We start from the raw sequence: 20,454 nt of genomic DNA, 5'->3' as shown, positions 1-20,454 counted from the left end.
CCAAGTGATCTCAATCACCCCCCAGCACTCCCTCCAAAGTAATCCTTCCACCCTTTATGCTTTTAGAGTACCCTGTATATGGCACTACTGTAATCGTTTAAAGCAAAGAGTCTCAGGGTTATTTGCTTATATGCTTAGTTCCCCATTAAAATTTGACTTCCTTCTGGTTTGTGTTTCAATAAACGTTTCCTGAATGAATAAATGTCAGTGTATTCTGTGGCAGTGGCCACTGTCCTCTTGATTCAGTGACTTTCCATTTGCTAACTTTCTGAGAATTATATAATCTTGAAGTAAGCATAAGCCACGTGTTGAGACCTAGCACGTGGAAGGCCATGCGGACACACTTCCTGGTTGCCAGGCAGTGCCCATTAGATAATTATAAGGGCTAGTACTTGTTGAATCCTTGATCTGAACAAAACACTATCTGCAGTGCCCGAGATCACACAGCTAGAAACATCTTTCCTACCCAGGAAAAGAGATCACTGATAAGCACGTGGTGAAAACGGCTGGCATTCTGGGAGACGGATGAAGCGACTTTTGTTCTTATAGAGTTGAAGCCCTCCGTTCCCCTTCGTTAACAGAGCTGTTCGTCCTCTTCCTGTGTCATCCTGGTCATGGCAACAAAAGCTGATTTTTCGAATAAATTTTTATAAGTGTATCTTTATTATGTTTCTGACTATCTCAGCCAACTAAAACTAGCTAGTGGAAATAAGGAGATTATGATACCGTAGACAAACTGTTAGTATTGTACCCATTAAACCTCATTATACTTACTGTTTGAATTATCCACTAAATTTATTCAACTCTACATTGGCATTTGCCAAAACTGTATTTAAATAATTACTTACACAACTATGTGTTTACATCTTTCTTCATCAGGTTGTAATTCCTTTGGGGCAAGAATTATCTTATTTTTGCATCTTGAACACCTACCAAGTATGTTGCATACTGAGTTTCTCGGCATTCAGGCAAATATGCAGGCATTTGTGCATTTCATTTATTCGTTCATTTATTCATTCACGGCTTCCTATAACACTTAAAATATAATTCAAGTTCCTCAGCATGGCCTAAAAAGCTCCGTGTGATCTGGGACCAGCCCACTCATCCGAACTCGCCTCATCGCTTACTCCCGTCTGGTAGTACTGAACTGCTGCTTGACACGTTTTTGACATTGGCTAAAATTTTAAGCAATCTCTTCTAAAAGCAAGAGTGATATTTCATAAATATAGTTGAACCATTTATTAATAACCAGTAGGGAAAGACTGAAGGAAAGTTGAGATCAAAGATAAAGAAAAGATGGACTAAATCCATTTTAACCTGGGAGAGGCAAGTTTTATTAGACAAGCATTTTTTAGCATTTCCCTAAGGTTGTAACATTATGATACTCTAACCTGAATTGCTAAATCATCAAAAAAAATCACCATGTAAAGCAGATGTTTCAGAAAACGTTTAGGTAAGCAAACTTATTTGAGAAAGAGTCTGTACTAAATAAGCAAAAAAAAAAACCACCCCAAAACCAGAAAAAGAGAGTTCTCTGGTGGCTCAGCAGGTTAAGGATCCAACATTGTCACCGTTGTGGCTTGAGGAACTGCTGTGGTATGGGTTGGATCCCTGGCCTGGGCACTTCCACATGCTGCAGGTACAACCAAAAAAGAAAGAAAGAAAGAATACTTCAAACACAAAGCATACTAGAAAAAGTAATAAAACGAAGTAATAATACTGTTATACATTGTGTCATTCATGAACTTAGAAAAGTGAAAAATATTCCATTCCTAGAGATACGACAGTACCATCACTGAATCAATAGTTTTTTTTTTTTTTCTCTAAGTAACAGGAACATTTCAGCAACAAGAATCATTAGAGAAGACATAAGCAGAGGTAATGCTAGAAAATGCTTTCTTCTAAAGCATCTGTGGGACGCTTTCCTAATTACCTGCATTTGTGTTTGACCCTTGAAGAAGCACTGTCAAGGTCTCCATGACCAACAAAGCCAGGTGCTTTTGATCTTCAAATGAACTATTATTTCTTGCATCCCCTAGGAAAAAGAGTCAAAGGTCCAAATCATAAAAGCGATGTGTTTACTTTTGCTAGATTCAGTTTTGTTTTAAAAATTTAAAAAACCATTCTTAACACTCTTACCACTAACACAACTGATACAACACAACCTTTCCAAATGATACCCGTCTACCAGCCACCAAACATAAAGTCAAAATCATTTACAGATTTTATTTTGGTGTGGCCGCAAAGCTATAATTATCGAGCAAATATTAAAGAGGAAAATGCCCATCAAAGCAAAAGGTATTCTTCTCTCAGGGGCTTTCCTGATCAAGGAGATCAACAGAAGAATGCTAGACTTTAATGCACCAAAGAGAAAGAAAAGTTTACGAATAACGCTGTCTGTTCAACTTGTATTAATCTTTCAACACATTTAATCCTAGGGGCCAGATACTACTATGCTTTTTATCAGATTTACCAGAAAAACATCAAATTTACGGTAGCTAATGATAAAACATGTGTATACATAATATCACTAAGAAGATATACTTATTTGCTCTCTATAATAAAAGCAATCTGAGGCACCTAACATCCCAACTGTTTCTAGAAGCTTTTACTGTCTCTTAGGAAAAGAAAACAGGAGACAATGTTGTGCAGATCGAATATGCCTTCCTCAGCTTTTACCTTCCACTCTCTTCCACCACGACCTATTTCTGCCCTAACCCTTGTCTTCTGCCTCCTCCCAATTCCCTAACAGAGGCGGAAGGCTGTCCCAATAACGCACCTTGGGAATTCCAATCAATAAGCAAATGAAAGGAAAAACATGAAAAAACACCCTGCCCAAAGCCCTCTGTCAAATAAAAACAAAATTAGGGAAAATGCTTTACCTTGTTCATTTAATGCCTGAGTTGGATCCTTCAAAAGGGCAGCATATTTGTGCAAAAGGTTTACCATGACTTCCAGAAGGCCCACCTCCCTGAACACATCTTTAAATATATAGTCATGTCGTGTAAACTTAAGAAGTGTCTTCATTGCGATAATGCTACAGTGGTAAGAAGAGCTAGATTTTAAGAGGATGCTAACACTAATAAGTTCTTTACAAGGGATATAATTTAAGCTAAAAACGACAAATTCCAGCATCTCGAAGTATTTGTTTTGAACTTCTGGGAGTTTAGAAATCTTTTCTGCAAACTGTGACAGTGTGTGCTGTGACTCTAGGATGAAATAATTGGCATTGTCAGCCATGTAAATGTTTGTGATGGCATCAAGAATGATTTGGGCAAGGAAGTTCGTTTTTGCTTTTAAAAATGCGTTTTGAAGAACTGCAAAGGCCTGGATGTTTCTTACACTGTGACCTAAAACAGAAAACAAGAACACAAAAGTAGGTACGATGTGATATTTTCACGACGGCAAATTAGTCTTGAAACATATCATGAATTGCATCATTTATCAATTATTCATGAAGAATATATCCTGTTTTCACAAAAGGTCTTATTTTTCTTCATCAGGTCCAGTCATTGAATTAAAAAGAAATACAAATACTGATTAAGCTTTTAATGCAACATTATGAATATTGTTTCCAGAACAGTATATATATTAAATATTAGAATGTTTTAGAAAGAATAAAGCAAACTATATAGGTCTTGGCTTCAAAGTTTAGAAATGTGCAGAAGTGTCACTTTTTATTATCTGCAAGATTGACTGTAACAATTACCTCTCAATCTGAAAAGACTTTCAGGCTGAAGAGGTAACAGGCATGAGAACAGCAAGAATGGAAGCAGGAAAACAGGAGGAGAAAAACATTTCTCCAAGTTCTAGTTTTCCATTTTTAATTACAATACCAAAACATTCATGAAATTTAGAAATTTGTTTTCAAGGTAGAAGTGCATTATCAATTGTCATCATAAAGGAGTTAAAAAGAGCTGAATTTATGGAGTTCCCGTCGTGGCGCAGTGGTTAACGAATCCGACTAGGAACCGTGAGGTTGCAGGTTCCATCTCTGCCCTTGCTCAGTGGGTTAATGATCCGGTATTGCTGTGAGCTATGGTGTAGGTTGCAGACGTGGCTCGGATCTGGCATTGCTGTGGCTCTGGCGTAGGCTGGTGGCTGCAGCTCTAATCAGACCCCTAGCCTGGGAACCTCCATATACTGTGGGAGCGGCTCAAGAAATGGCAAAAAAAAAAAAAAAAAAAAAAAAGAGCTGACTTTAGGGTAATATGGGAAAATCTGGATTTTTCCAAGTTTCTTTTTTTTTTTTTCCTTTCTTTTAAGGACTGCACCTGGGACATACGGAAGTTCCCAGGCTGAGAGTCAAATTCGGAGCTGCTGCTCTCGGCCTACATCACAGCCACAGGAATGCTGGATCCGAGCTGAGTGAAACCTACACCACAACTCATGGCAAGGCCGGATTCTGAACCCACTGAGCAAGGCCAGGGACTGAACCTGCGTCCTCATGGATACTAGTCAGGTGGGTCACTGCTGAGCCACAAGGGAACTCCCCCAAGTTTGAGTCTCGTTATCTGGTTTTAAGTGATGTCAGTGACAAAAGATGAGCATGTCAATAACCAAGCCCAAGAACAAACCACCCACCACAAAGAGCCGAACTGAACGAAATGTGTGCAAAGACACACAAGTTAAAGTCAAATGCAAAACGTGGTAATCCCTGCACACAAGGACAACACTAGAGGAGTTTCCATTGTGGCTCAGGGGGTTAAGAATCAGATGAGCAACCGTTAGGAGGAGAGTTTGATCCTGGCCTTGCTCAGTGAAAGGACCTGGCACTGCCCCAAAAGCTGTGGCCTGGACCTACGATTGCTGTGGCTGTGGTGCAGGCCGGCAGCTGTAGCTCTGATTAGACCCCTAGCCTGGGGACCTCCATATGCCGCAGGTGCAGCCCTAAAAAGCAAAAAAAAAAAAAAAAAAAGGATAACACTAGAAATGTGGTAGTCAACGGAACATTTAGCTCTTTATAATTTGTTTTTACTTACAGTAATTAATCTGCTTTGATTCATCCTTAATCCCCCTTACTATTCAATTCACCCAGGGGCCATGGTGAGTATTTAAAATAGGCTGATCACAGTAAATGACTAAGAAACACAAAACACTAACTGGTCTCCAAGACTAGCTTCAGAGCAGACACTTTACTCTGGTGAATAACCAATCAGTCTTACACTACATGTAAAACTAAATCATTCCTATGACTAATCCAGAAAAAGATTTTGGATTATTTCCAAATTTAGTACATCTTATATACAATAAAACTCAACAGAATCTAATAATTTGGCTTTCTATCAGGCAAAAGTATCTAAAGGAATGGCTGAATTTTATTTTATTTTTGCCTTTTAGGGCTGCACCTGTGGCATATAAGTTCTTAGGCTGGGGATCGAATCAGAGCTACAGCTGCCAGCCTGTGCCATAGCCATAGCAATGCCAAATCCGAGGCGAGTCTGTGACCTACACCACAGTTCACGGTGATTGAAACCACTGAGTGAGGCCAGGGATCGAACCCACTTCCTCATGGGTCCTAGTCGGGTTAGTAACCTGCTGAGCCACAACAGGAACTCCAGGAATGGCTGAATTTTAGTATCAAAATTAGTGACATACATATTTGAAGTGTACTTTAAACACTGATGTTGTCAGGAGCAGTTAGAACTATCATAGCCCTTAAATTACTGCAATATTCAACTGGCAAGGAGAATAATAATTGAATCTAAAAAAATAATTAAAAGATTGTTTTATATGAGGCAGGAATATCCCTTAATGTTGACACATAAATGCTCTAATATTTTAACTAATCAGATGTATCCTACAAAGTTTCAAAATTTGCATTAACTGACGTTATTCTGTTTAGCACACAAATAACTAAAAGAAGTAAAAGTGAGAAAATCATTCTAAAAGATGATAATTATCACCTCATTACTGTCAGCCCTATATAAGCAGAAACAAAAGAATTATTCTAAGGTTCAGAAGAAGAAGTACACATCCCATAAAGAACGGAGCTTGTGGAATTCCGGTTGTGGCTCAGTGGAAATGAATCCGACTAGGAGCCATGAGGTTGTGGGTTCAATCCCTGGTCTCGCTCAGTAGGTTAAGGATCCGGCGTTGCCGTGAGCTGTGGTGTAGGTCGCAGGTGCAGCTCCGATCTGGCGTTGCTGTGGCTGTAGTGTAGGCCAGCAGCTGTAGCTCCGACTCAACCCCTAGCTTGGGAACCTCCATGTGCCATGGGTTTGGCCCTAAAAATCAAAAAAGAAAAGAAAAGAGCTTTCCTACTTTCAGAATCTAATGAAAAATATAAGTTAATGTTTGAAAAAAGAGCTTAAATGATACAAACATTAGTAAAACTTAAAATAAGAATAAAGGAGTGCCCACTGCAGCTCAATAGGATGAGGGGTGTCTCTGCAACACGGGGATGCACGTTTGATCCCAGGCTGGGCACAGCATGTTAAAAAAGATCTGGTGTTGCCACAGCTGTGGCACAGGTGCAACTGTGTGGCTCGGATCTGATCCCCTGGTCTGGGAACTCCACATGCCATGGGATGGCCAAAAAAGAAAAAAAAAAAGAAAGAAAGAAAGAAGAATAAAGGTGTAAGTAAAGAAATGCACAAGCGCTCATTCAGTAAATAGAGAGTGAATGCTATGTGGCTTTGTTTATTTATTTATTCTGTCTTTTTAGGGCTGCACCCATGGCACATGGAGGTTCCCAGGCTAGGGGGCAAATTGGAGCTACAGCTGCCAGCCTACACCACAGCCACAGCAACGGGGATCCGAGCCGTGTCTGCAACCTACACCACAGCGCACAGCAACGCCGGATCCTTAACCCACTGAGTGAGGCCAGGGATCGAGCCCACATCCTCATGGACACTAGTCGGGTTCGTTACTGCCGAGCCACAATGGGAACTCCTGTTTTGTTTCTGTTTTTCTAGACTCTAAGTCACCAGAGTTAGATTCCAGGCAACACTGCAGAGAATGGTTCTCTGGCGTAGAGACGAACTTCTGTGAATTGCTAATAATGCAGGTGCATGATCTACAGAGCCTCAATTAAGGTAGTGGCTGTAGGGCTGGTAAAGAAGGGAGGAAATCAATAAGTGTCTAGGAAGTCTAAGACAGAAAATAACACACAAATCACACAGCAGTTCCCAGTCAGAATGGAGGCTGGCTAGAAACAATCTGCAGGTTACGCTCCGGGCCACACTTGCGTCCAGAACAAAGTGAACCAGAATGGATACGATGCTCTTCAAAGAAACCCATGATGAACAGAGCAAGGCGCTTTGGTTACTAGAGTGAACTAAAATACGAAAATGGAAAAATACATCATTCTTTTATGTTGGTTAACATGTTATGAGTATTAACGCGTTATGAGAAAACATTTCAAAAGTTAAAGACACAGAAGAGTTCTGAAAAAGACAGGTGTGGTCTTTTTTAACGAGGAGATGTGTTCTCTATTAAAAATACATTAAAGGGAGTTCCCGTCGTGGCGCAGTGGTTAACGAATCCGACTAGGAACCATGAGGTTGCGGGTTCGGTCCCTGCCCTTGCTCAGTGGGTTGACGATCCGGCGTTGCCGTGAGCTGTGGTGTAGGTTGCAGACGCGGCTCGGATCCCGCGTTGCTGTGGCTCTGGCATAGGCTGGTGGCTACAGCTCCGATTTGACCCCTAGCCTGGGAACCTCCATATGCCGCGGGAGCGGCCCAAGAAATAGCAACAACAACAACAAAAAATACATTAAAAAACACTGGCTGTGTTTAGGGAACAAATCTGGAGGCTATGGAGAGCTATGAATTATAGAGGACAACGCTGCAAAGATGTGTCTAGAATAGTTAAGATTAAAAAAACCCACCATGGAACTATTATTACCCAGAAGGACTGCTACAGTTTTCTTTCATTTCCTTCTTTAGAAAGGTCTCTGCTGGTGAGGACACAAAGTTGTGTAAGAGCTCTGGCCACACCACACACAGAAACAGAGGTCATTTTCCAGCTTCAACACACGCAAACATACGAAACCACGGCACTAGTAAGCCAGTTTACCTTTTCTTTTAAATTTTCTTTTTCTGCTGTTTCACTTGATCTAAAATCAGCAATAAAAATAAAGTAGGCAAACTACGTATAGAGCAACCAAAGTGGATATATTCATGCTTTCCCTTTTCCATGTAACTACCAATGAATGGGTAAAAATTCCTTGGAAACAGATGATGAAAGGAAAATGAGTGAAATCAAAGAAAATATTCCCTCAAGTACCCCGAACAAATAACTGACCAATCGGAGTTCCCGTCGTGGCGCAGTGGTTAACGAATCCGACTAGGAACCATGAGGTTGCGGGTTCGATCCCTGGCCTTGCTCAGTGGGTTAAGGAGCTGGCGTTGCCATGAGCTGTGGTGTAGGTTGCAGATGTGCCTTGGATCTGTCGTTGCTGTGGCTCTGGCATAGGCTGGAGGCTATAGCTGCGATTCAACCCCTAGCCTGGGAACCTCCATATGCCGTGGGAGCGGCCCAAAAAATGGCAAAAAAAAAAAAAAAAAAAGATACTGCAATCAAGGACCACGTAGTATTGGCTTAAGGATAGACACACTAATTAAAGGAGGAGAACTGAGAAAGAGCCCCAGATGTATGGTTATATATGGTCTTTTCAACAAAGGGTCCTAGCACGTGTAGATATCCATAAAGGGGAGAAAAACCCCAAACAAACCTTCATTTCTACCATAAACAAAAATTAACTTTAAATGCTTCATAGACCTTAATGTAGAATTGAAATAGGAAATTCCCAGGAGAAAACAGAACATCTTAGGGAATTTGGGTTAAATGAGATTTCTTCAATACGAGGCAAAAAACACAAAATATTTTAAAAGTGATAAATTGGGCTTCATCAAAATTAAAAACTTCCGTTCTTCAAGAGATACTACCAAGAAAAGTAAAGGCATGTCAAGACTAGGAGAATAAACTCACGAAATGTATATATCTTATAAAAGACTTATCTAATATATCTAAAAAACTCTTAAAATCCCAATAAAACAAACAATCCTACCAAACATTGGACATGGAGATCTGAAGCAAAGGAGAGATACAGAAGGCAAATAAACTCTTGAAAAGATGCCTGAAATAATTTAGAAAAAGGCAAAAAAAAACAAAACAAAACCCAATAATTAGATACAATTACACACTCATATGAATTATCTAAAATTAAGATGAACACCACCAACTGTTGCTGAGAATGTAAAGCAAACTTTCATAAGTTAAACATACATTTACCATATGATTCCACTGCTTGGAATTTACCACAAAGAAGTGAAAACATACATCCACACAAAAACTTGTTTTACATGAAAGTTCCTAGTAACTTTATTCATGAGACTTAAAAAAATGCCATCAACTGGAGAATGGATAAACTAATTGCAAGATATATTAACTTATCCCAAAGTAAGCCATGGGAAATAGATAATTTTGAGTTATAAATGAAACTCAAAATGATCTAGCTTGATTCATTCATTTCACAGAATATTACATTAATATTTTTGAAGAAGACACTGCTATTTAGAAAGGTTAGGTCACTCATGGTCACCTGAGTTCTGACTCTTAGGGCAATGTCCTTGAACTTTGCTTTCCTAGACTTTATGTCACCGGCGTCTCAAAATAACCACTGGAGGTGCTAGGGAATATATGTACTTCCTCTGTTACAGAAGAGACAAAAGCAGGCAGACATAGGAGGAAGCTTAATTTAGCTGGATTAATTCTCTCATTACAAAATTACATGACCGTTAACTAAATATTATGCCAGTGTCATAATCAGATTGATTAATCAAATAAAACAATGAAATCTAAAATAGGAAGTATACTGCTGAGCTATTCTTAGATGAATAAATAGAGTTAATTGAGGAAATATTCAAGCTAGAGCCTATTAAATTAGAAGAGTTAGTTTAACATTTTCCCTTAATATTAAATAAAACAATGCCTTGAACTACTCAGTAAGACATTCCTGGATTTTACTTACTTAAAAAGGTCTGTATAACCTATAACCGAGGGTACGTCTTAAGGAAGGAAGTAAGTTTGACAACTTTAATCTAAGTCATGAACTTCCAGTATAATTTTCTCTACTAAATTAAATTTAGGATATTCTTGTCTATCTATTCTCACTGACTTAAAAACTTGTAACTGCTGACATCTATGTCATAAAATACATTATGTACTGTGAAATTTAAGTAACTAGACATTACTTTTTCTGGCTAGTTAAATTTTACATGCAAATATCATAACTGCATTGAATATTTAGTAACAATAATGTGAAAGAAACTATTAGAGGGCTCTGGGCTCAGAGTCTTTCAGAATGGTTATTATGCATTTAAAAGAATTAAATAAAGAGTAAAACCAGGAGTTCCTGTCATGACGCAGCAAAAACAAATCTGACTAGGAACCATGAGGTTGGGGGTTCGATCCCTGACCTCGCTCAGTGAGTTAGGGATCCAGTGTTGCCATGAGCTGTGGTGTAGGCCCCAGATGCAGCTCGGATCCCAAGTTGCTGTGGCTGTCCCGTAGGCCAGCAGCTACAGCTCCGATTGGACCCCTAGCCGAGGAACCTCCATATGCCACAGGTGCAGCCAAAAAGACAAAAGAAAAAACACCATAAAACCAGCTTGTGCTCTTATAGAGTTAAGTGTTACTAGTTACACAGTAAGTTTTCTTAGCAAAAGATCACTAAAGGAAGAGCCAAAGTTAGAAAATCTGAACTATAAACTTTATTCTCTGACTCGAAAGTATGTGACATCTCTATACCTAGGTGTGTTTAGTCTTAAATAAAACATAAGCATTTGCACCTGTGCTTCCTATAAACGTCTCAGTCAGAGACACGCATCGAGATCAGAGTGTGAATCAAGTTCCAGCCACATACAGTGTGTGAGGTGCCAACATTCCAAGGAGGCATGTTTGGATTCTTGAACCGTCTGATTATTGACATGAAATACTAAGTCATAAATTTCACTGTTTGAGCTTATGATATTTTCACATTATTTTCAAATATTTGATTTGTTAAAGACTGTCACTTAAGAAATTACCCCATAAAAGCACCAATTTTAGTAAAAAAGTGTACTGCCTTTATACAAATAACATAAATAAAGAATAATCGAAGTCAGACTGATTCATTCCTCTCTCCTTGAGTGGCTGAGAATGGGAAAAAAAGAGAAAAAAGCCTCACCTTTGCCTGCAGGCTGAGGTACTGCAAATCCAGGCAGTAAAAAGGGCGCTCCTGTGCTAACACCAGCTGGTTTTAGGTCACTGACACCATATGTCGTCAGGGAAGTTATCAGATTAACCAGATCTTTCAAAGCATCTTTGGATTCTGCCTCTTTTGCTTGTTCCAATCTAGGAAAAATATGATTTAGCAAATATGTTTTCTCTTGTGTTGCATCTTCAAATTTAATACAGAAAGAAAATACCAATTTTATATGCAATAAATAAATGTATGGAGTATAACAGGAAGCTGCTGCTCGCAGTCTTTCTATACAAAAACATAACACTTTTATAAATCCACAAATTTTACGACACCGTGTATTTGAAAGAAATTATACCAATAGTCAGAAGACCTGATAAATGTTTATTTTGCCACTAACAGTGTCATTTTATATGATTCACTAATCTTCCGTAGACAACCTCTGTAATATAAAAGGATTAGCTTATCTCTCCTTAGGTTCCCTAAGGCTCTGATGTTATGTAAGTTTTACTGTTTACAACCCAAACTCGTATTAACCATTTCTTTACTAAGGAATTCTCTCAGTTGATAATTTTAAAAAGTGAATTCCCTGGGAAGACCTGTAAGACTTCAGTCTGTATTTTATTAGTTCAGATACTGACTAGAGTACATGTAGATTTCCAAAGGTTTTCTTCCCATTTTTGAAAACCTTAATTTCTTTAAACTTGTCTTCTTTTAATGTGAAAAATTTTGTTTTAATACTAGTTATTTTCATACCATATACAGCATGTCGTAGCCTATGTTTTTTCCATTTTCGAGTGTTACGCCCTTGCCTCTCCACAGACATGATTCTCACGGCCATGGACAGCCGACCACAGAGCCGGCAACTGGAGAGCAGGTCAGCTCGTCGAAATCAGAACACAGGAGCACTAATACACACACAACTTTGTCTCCCTCTGGAGTTGTTATATCTTCACAATAAATAATTCTAAGTAAAATTATTGTGCCAAAGAGTATCAGCGTCTTTAAGGCTTTTGATGACATCCAGTCAAGCCTGCACTGCAAAGGCCTGTACCAGCGAGTACTGTAACATGGCTCTTTCTTCAACGTTCACAGGTCCTCATTTATAAATCAGGATAGACAGGCGAAGCTATACTCTTGCGGGTTGCCTCGTATTAAGTAATGGCAACGAAGTCAAACTGGTGTCAGAGCAAGACGTTTAAAACATAATGCTTGTTCACAGCAGATCAAATGATTTTAAAATAACTAATGGCCCAGGAACAAATAGTGAGACACAAGTATCTTCTTCTGAAATAAACTCACTAACCAGCCATTTTCCCCACGTAAGTACAAAACACGTGGGATGAAAAAGAAGGCTAGTAAAAGAGTTTGGGATGGGCTAATTCGTTTTACATATACATTTATAAGGTTTCATTCAATCTCCACAATTATTCTTGCTATCAACTACACCAATAATAACACTAGAATGGAGACCAAAAATGTAATTAACCCAGAAGAGTTTAAGGAAGATGCTAATTAGTTCATTTAAACTCTTCACCCTTAGCTACGAGTGAAGAGCAGATTTATTCTTCATATCTAACCACTGGCTCCACGTTTGCAGCCTGCCTTTTCTAATCTAACTCTAAATTCACCCTCCATACTTTCTTGACAGAACAGGAACAAAAAGACATGATTAAAGCTAAGAGGATAGAGTATGCATTAACTAAGTAATGCATGAATTCAGATCCCCTGATTAGAGTACATTTAGAGTTCTTTTGTTTCTTCGCGAATTTATCTTTTCCTATAACCCCAAACTACATTGTTTCTTTTGATGAGAAGATGAAATAGACATTTAAAACTATATGCTTCAATTGCGCTGTTTTACCTAAGCAAGAGATCACAAAGGAAGTTATATCCCTGCCATATCCGAAAATCATCCAAAAGAGTCTGGGAAACGTCACTGGAATCCTTGAGGAAACAAGAAAGCCCGGCAAACATTTCGACAATTTCTAGGGGAGACAGGTCATCTGATTGCTGCATATTCTGAACACACGTAGATAAACATTCTTTTTCTGTAAAAATAAAGAATTAAATAAGCGTATATATGCCATTTATATCAAATGCTTAAGAAAATTTTCCTCATTCTTAACTGGTGTTTAAAGAAGCATTAAAGTTTAATGTATTTTTACTGCAACATAAATGCTATAGATTCTAAAAGTAAATACAGATTCAAATTCACTGAGAAAGTTCTGCCTCTAAGTAGTAAACACAGGATAGTAGAGGAAGTGTTCGAAGCTAGTTGACATTCTAATTTTTACATTATACTTACACGTTTTATTATTAAACAAAATGACTGCCACTGCCACATGATATTTTTTATCTTTTTATTAATATAGTAGAGGGAAAAAACCCAAACAACTGCCTTCTAGGTTTAAGAAAAAACTACTAATTAGTTAAAAGTTCAAATTAGAATAAAATATAGACTATGAGACACAGAAATACTTCAGTAAATGAAATCTGAAAAATTATGTTTGTACTCCATATTACTAGTTTAAAATACAGTTACACGCCACACTAAATTTGGGGACTGGAGGCATTTCAAAGAAGACTGTTTCTTATTTTTAATAAAATGTGTCTGAAGAAACCCAGTGTCATATAACCAAAGCTAAGAAGATTTAAGACAGGGACAGAGGCAAGAAACATTTAATGACTGACTTTGTTCAGGTAAGCGAACAAAGAGTGGTATTAAACCTTATTCTGAGGAGTTCCTTCCCTGGTGGCACAGCGATTAAGGATCCCTTGTCGTCACTGCTGTGGCTTATGTAGCAGCTGTAGCATGGTTTTGATCCCTGGTCCAGGAACTTCCACATGCTGCAGGCATAGCCCACAAAAATTATTTGGAAAGACTTCCTTGCCTCATTTATATATACATGTGCACACACACCCTATTTGAGATGCTACAACTGTCTCCTATTTAGACATTGTAAGGGATAGTTGAGCCTTATATATGAGCTAAGAAAATGGACAATTTTTCCCTCAAGGCTGACTTTTTTTTTTTTTTGGTCTTTTTGCCTTTTCTAGGGCCGCTCCCCCGGAATGTGGAGGTTCCCAGGCTAGAGGTCTAATTACGGAGCTGTAGCTGCCAGCCTACACCACAGCCAAAGCAATTCGGAATCCGAGACGCGTCTGTGACCTACACCACAGCTCACGGCAACACCGGATCCTTAACCTGCTGAGCAAGGCCAGGGATCGAACCCGAAACCCCATGGTTCCTCTTCAGTTTTGTTAACCACTGTGCCACGACGGGAACTCTAAGGCTGACAATTAATCCCCCTAATTTAATGTATGCTGCATCAGATAGATTATTATCTGTCTAAAAAAATAATTTTTTTTCATAGAGACTTTTAACTAGAGCACCTCAAAAAAAAAAACTTCTCTCATTTTTTTTCAGTAAGAGGAGGGAAGCATGGGCTATGACATAGAACGTACATTACAGTCTGATTAGTAATTCACAGAACGATGCCATTATTTTAACTCCTGTAGACAGTCATCATTTTGAACATGAGAATGTCTTACCTTTGAAATGCCTCACCAATACAACAGAAAATTTTTTCTCCTGGCAAATATGTGTTTTAATTTAAAAGAGAATCTTTGGAGAATGGAGAGGTGAAGACAGATCCGCCATCACACGAGGCAGGGAAAAGGGGAAGCAGCTCCGAGCAGGGAAAATGAACAGGCTAAGAGAGACTCGCCGTGAATATACTTCACCACGTTGACGCTGAGGCCGTGGCGAGAGATGGTCATGAGGACTTCTCCAGCACTCTTCCTCCAGAGCAGGTTGTAGGGGGGGCACCAAGAGGTTATTGCACTGAATAAAAGCTGGAGATCGTCCTTCTGGGCCAGCTCCTCAGCTGGAGAGACAAAACTGCACAGTTTCACTAAGATCTGAAAGACAGACAAGCAGAACGTGCATACAAATAAATGAACGGCTAGGAAAAGGAAGGAGCTGGGAAAGGACTAGATCTGATGATTAAAAACGCTGACCGTTCAGGGTTAGCCCGGACTGCGATCACAAAGCCACAATGATGAGGCTCTAACTTAGGCAGCAATAAAAAGGCATCTATAATTTAGAAGTGTGTTATGGTGAGACAGTTAACCACCCCTGCTTTTATCGGCTTCCCCCCTCCCCGCGCCCCACCAAAAAAAACCATTGCGTGTTTACAATCCTCTCTTCACCATGGCATTTTGCACACCCTACCCTGAAATGGAACGAATCAACAGGAACGTTCGTGACCAACATTTTAGTTTTCTAATTTGGTTCTTCAATTCTGAGACTGTCATAGGTGGAAGGTAATTTTATTTTCTAAAAAAGACAGTTTTAGGGGTTCCCGTCGTGGCTCAGTGGTTAGCGAATCCGTGGTTAGGAACCATGAGGTTGCAGGTTCGATCCCTGGCCTCGCTCAGTGGGTTAAGGATCTGCCATTGCCGTGAGCTGTGGTGTAGGTTGCAGACGTGTCTCGGAGTCCGAGTTGCTGTGGCTCTGGCGTAGGCCAGTGTCTACACCTCTGATTCGACCCCCTAGCCTGGGAATCTCCATATGCCGCAGGAGCGGCCCTAGAAAAGATTAAAAAAATAAAATAAAATAAAATAAAATAAAATGGACAGTTTTAGGGAGACAAAGTAAAAACAGGTCTTTAAAAGTTAAAAGTAATTTGTTCTAAATTTTATAAAACTAGAAGGAAAAATTACAATAAAAAAATCTAAATTCAGAAGTGTCTTTTAATTACGTCCAATAATCAAAATTCTTCTAAAGAATGACTTTCAAAGAAGATGCAATGTTCCTTAAACTCTGGCATGAGAACTTATTCCTTACCTGAGATTTGCAAAATACACACTACACAAGTGTTTATAGGACTAAGGGCCTTTTACGTGGGGAATTCAGCTGCTCGCAATGCGGTTTTTTCTTCTAATCTCAATTCAATGTCAAGAAAACTCTGTGCTAAATTTTCTCATCCAAATATTTTTAGAAATATATAAAATGAATAAAATAGCAATAATTTATGAAATCACTTTATTCTCTTGAAAGAAAAGTGTTTCATGAAATTTCATGAGTATTTTAAAATCTGTGGAGAAATTGCTAGATAAAAAAAAGTATTTGGGGAGCTCCTTGTGGTGCAGCACGTTAAGGAACCAGCGCTGTCACTGCAGTGGCTTGGGTCACTGCTGTGGTGCAGGTTCAATCCCTGACTCAGGAACTTCTGCATGTTGCATGTGTGGCAAAAAAAAAGAAAAGGTATTTGGAATGTCATGTTTTGTCTGAGAAAGTTAGGTCTTGCTTTTTCTGTTTCCTTCAACACAAAAGTTTATTTAAATATAAGAAAGAAATTTATAACTCATACATGCCAAATACCAGAAAAGATTAAGAATTCAGAGAAACAACAAAATGTTTATTAAATCAGTAAGTCCAGGCATTTCCCCCAACAACAACAATAACAAATGCCTGGAGAAACTGTTGGATACCAAATTTCCACTAGTGCATACAATGTGTATATCTTTTCTCTTATGTGTCAAATGCAACAAAAAAGACATATGAATAAAGGATGGTCAATTAGAGCAAAAAAATACCTGCTCAGAAGGGTGTACTGCTGAGTATAGTTTTTTGTGGTTTTTTTTTTTTTTTTTTGCCATTTCTTGAGCCGCTCCCGCAGTATATGGAGGTTCCAAGACTAGGGGTCTGATTGGAGCTGCAGCCACCAGCCTACGCCAGAGCCACAGCAACGCAGGATCCGAGCCGCGTCTGCAGCCTACACCACAGCTCACGGCAACGCCGGATCGTTAACCCACTGAGCAAGGGCAGGGACCGAACCCGCAACCTCATGGTTCCTAGTCGGACTCGTCAACCACTGCGCCACGACGGGAACTCCTGAGTATAGTTTTTGTTGGCTCTCATGCTGCCCTTACGTGACTAGAGGGACAGATGCCATTCCTCTTATTTGCAGCATAAAAACAAACCTGAAGAAAAAAATTTTTTCGCCAAAGCAAATCTTTGTCCTGAAAAATAAGCTGGATTTAATTCCTTGATGTCGACTTTTGAGAAAACTAGCTCTTCCCCTCCAAAGGCGAAAGGATGACACCTAATCCAGTACAGTCCTTCCACGTTAGGAATAGAAAACTGAAGATGTCCACATCGCATCCCTCTCCTGCCCCTACACGAACCACTTCTATTTGTGGGGATTCTGTTACAAAATCCAGCCAAGTGTCATAGGGCAGAAACTGGCCACATCAACACAAATGACCAAACTAAGTAAATAGATGCCTACATGAAGCCGTACCAACTGCCAAGACCCCAGGAAGCCATCTGTCACAGAATATAAACATACGGCTTTCACCTACCATCAACACTGTGTTCTGAAACCAGTGAATAAGTTTGTCTCCACTGGCTGTTCTACACAAACTGAGGAAAACAACGCTCAGACTGTGATGAGGAGCCAAAAAAGGTTAAGGGCTGCAGTAAAGGAGCTCGGGACTAGGAGGTGGCAAAGCTGAGAGCAAATAACTGCCACGCCTGTGCTGTGGGTTACAGCCACGACCAGCAGTTGCCACAATGTAAATGAAGAGTTCCATTTAAATTCTCCGTGACAAAGAAAAAGGAGTTCCTGTTGTGGCAGCAGCAGAAACGAATCTGACGAGGAACCATGAGGTTTCAGGTTTGATCCCTGGCCTCGCTCAGCGGATTAAGGATCCTGGCATTGCCTGAGCTGTGGTGTAGGTCACAGACGTGGCTCGGATCCCGCGTTGCTGTGGCTCTGGTGTAGGCTGACAGCTATGCTCCGATCAGACCCCTCGCCTGGGAATTTCCATATGCTGCAGGAACAGCCCTAGAAAAGACAAAAAGACACACACATTAATTAATTAATAAATAAATAAATATTTGTATTTCATTTCTACTACGTCTGAAGCAGAGAACCATAGCTTTGGGTATTATGTCTTTTAATCTTTCCCTAAATCCTTCGGCTAGGTATCATTATTTTCATTTTAGCGATGAGAAATCTGGGTCTTACTTCAGTGAGATGGATTCAAACAGATATGGGTTTTTTACGCTTTACATTTTTTTGTGGGGGGGGGGTTTCAAATGGAGGCATAAAAACACATACCCGAAAATTTAACCATCTTAGGAAATCATTTCTAAGTACAGAGTACAGTCGTGTTAACTCCACGCCCACTGCTGTGCAACACATCTCTAGAACATTTTCATCTTTCAAAACTGAAACTCTGGCAGTTCTGGCTGTAGCTCAGCGGTAACGAACCCGACTAGCATCCATGAGGATGAGGGTTTGAGCCCTGGCCTCGCTCCGTGGGTCAGGGATCCGGCGCTGCCGTGAGCTGTGGTGTAGGTCGCAGACGTGGCTCGGATCCCGTGTTGCTGTGGCTGTGGCGCAGGCCGGCAGCTGCAGCTCCGATTCAACACCTAGCCTGGGAACCTCCATATGCCGATTGTGTGGCCCTAAAAAGCAAAACAAAACAAAAACACCTGAAGCTCTGTACCTACTGAACAACAACTGCCTTTTCCGCACCCTTCAGCCCCTGGCAACCAATACTCTACTCTTACAAGTTTGACTGCTTTAATTGAAACCATGCAGTATTTATCTTTATGTGTCAAACACTTATTTTTAAATACTGTATTTCCCGTGGGCAGATTAGACTCTAAATGTTTGTAGTTTGCTTGTTTTGAAATTTTTCTCCCAAAAAAAGATATCAAAATGATGGAATATTTCCAGACGAGCTACCAAAGGTTTATTTCATCCGCTAATGCTCTTAAAAGAAGAGCAGAAACAGTGGGAAAGAAGGGCTTTATAGGCAGGGAGCAGAAGCGGTAGCATCAGCCAGTAAAATAAATGGTCTTTTTCTAAGCTAAATATTTACAGGCGAAGGACTTTCTGTATATAGAAAACAGGCAAACAGAGTATCTTGACATTAGAAGAAATCTTACCCCAAACTTAGGAGGACTGTCAAGAAAGGTTTTCCTTGCTTATTAGTTCACTTTAGTGGCGTTTTTGCTCTATCAAAGGTAACTTTAATGATTAGATCGGTTTCGGGAAACAAACTCATTAATCCTTCACTCAAAGAGTCCCCAAAGGACACAGACAGATTGAAGAAATAGGACAGAGAAGATAAAAGTGAATTTACAGCAAACCCCATGAAATGCTACAGAAAACCGAATAGGCATCTACTTAAGGAGTGTCCCTCTTGGTACAAACGGCCAGGCAAGCAGCACCCTCCATACCTGCACAAAAACTTTCTGGAGTAGTCCACGACGTTCTGCTAGAGGTAGCTCATTCTGGGCACCCCCAACTGCCTCAGGCACATGCGGGAGGTCAAAAAACAGATATAAGCATTTAACCAGGGTGGAAGGCACTGACATCGTTGTCATGCAGTCCACGGTTTTCTGGAAAACAAACCAGTAAATAAGTGAATAGACAGACACACAGACAGACATACCTGTACTTGGTACAGCTAAGTGAGCTCATGAGTTTAAGCCAGAAGATTATACATCAAAATAACTTTTTTTTTTTTTGGTCTTTTTTTTAGGGCTGCCCCACAACATATGTAAGTTCCCAGGCTAGGGGTTGAAATGGAGCTGTTGCTTCCCCACAGCCAAAGCAGATCTAAGCCACATCTGTGACCTACACCACAGCTCATGGCAACACGGGATCCTTAACCCACTGAATAAGGCCAGGGATTGAACCCGCATTCTCATGGATACTAGTTAAGTTCTTAACACACTGAGCCACAATAGCAACTACTCAAAATAACTTTTCAAATGCCTGAAAAAAATTAAAACTACTCCATGCTGAAAAATACTCATTTCCTATTTGGACAAATTTGGTTTAATTGGCTATTGAGAAGTTTGTTCCTTATTAAGGTATTTATTAAGTTGACTATTATGAGGAAACATGTTTCAAAGAACATAAGCTTTAGGATTTGGGGGAAAAAAAAGAATTTAGCCATGAACTTGGGCAAACTCATCTTGCTAGACCTCACCTTTTTCTCCTATAAAATGGATGTAAGGATAGATATCTCTTACGGTTAATATGAGGGCTAGATAACAAATGCAAAGACATAAGTATTAAACTATACATTAGCAGTTGTTTTACTATCACTTTTATTTTATTCTCATTGTAGATTCTTAGAGTTGAAAGGGCATTTGAAGGATATAGCCCATCACTGACACACAAAAAATTTCTACGTTATTTTCAAAGAAAACTAAAGGAAAAAAATCTCAGATA

General features: G+C 39.6%; 1 protein-coding gene across 5 annotated transcripts in view; it reads right to left on the bottom strand.

The window, feature by feature from the left end:
- WDFY3 (WD repeat and FYVE domain containing 3) overlaps positions 1-20,454 on the bottom strand; it is a 242,334-nt gene that overhangs the window by 129,652 nt on the left and 92,228 nt on the right. For all 5 annotated transcript variants that reach the window (XM_047798488.1, XM_047798492.1, XM_047798490.1 and 2 more), the window contains 6 exons: positions 19,452-19,613; positions 14,920-15,112; positions 13,053-13,239; positions 11,174-11,340; positions 2,883-3,350; positions 1,934-2,035 (listed from right to left, as the gene is read on the bottom strand). In XM_047798488.1, coding sequence (XP_047654444.1) covers positions 1,934-2,035; positions 2,883-3,350; positions 11,174-11,340; positions 13,053-13,239; positions 14,920-15,112; positions 19,452-19,613 — 1,279 coding nt within the window. The remainder of the gene's footprint in view (positions 1-1,933; positions 2,036-2,882; positions 3,351-11,173; positions 11,341-13,052; positions 13,240-14,919; positions 15,113-19,451; positions 19,614-20,454) is intronic.

This window comes from Phacochoerus africanus, chromosome 10 (assembly GCF_016906955.1).
Source record: "Phacochoerus africanus isolate WHEZ1 chromosome 10, ROS_Pafr_v1, whole genome shotgun sequence".
NCBI lineage: Eukaryota > Metazoa > Chordata > Mammalia > Artiodactyla > Suidae > Phacochoerus > Phacochoerus africanus.
The sequence above is the reverse complement of the archived record's forward strand: the minus strand, read 5'-3'. Positions and strand labels throughout refer to the sequence as shown.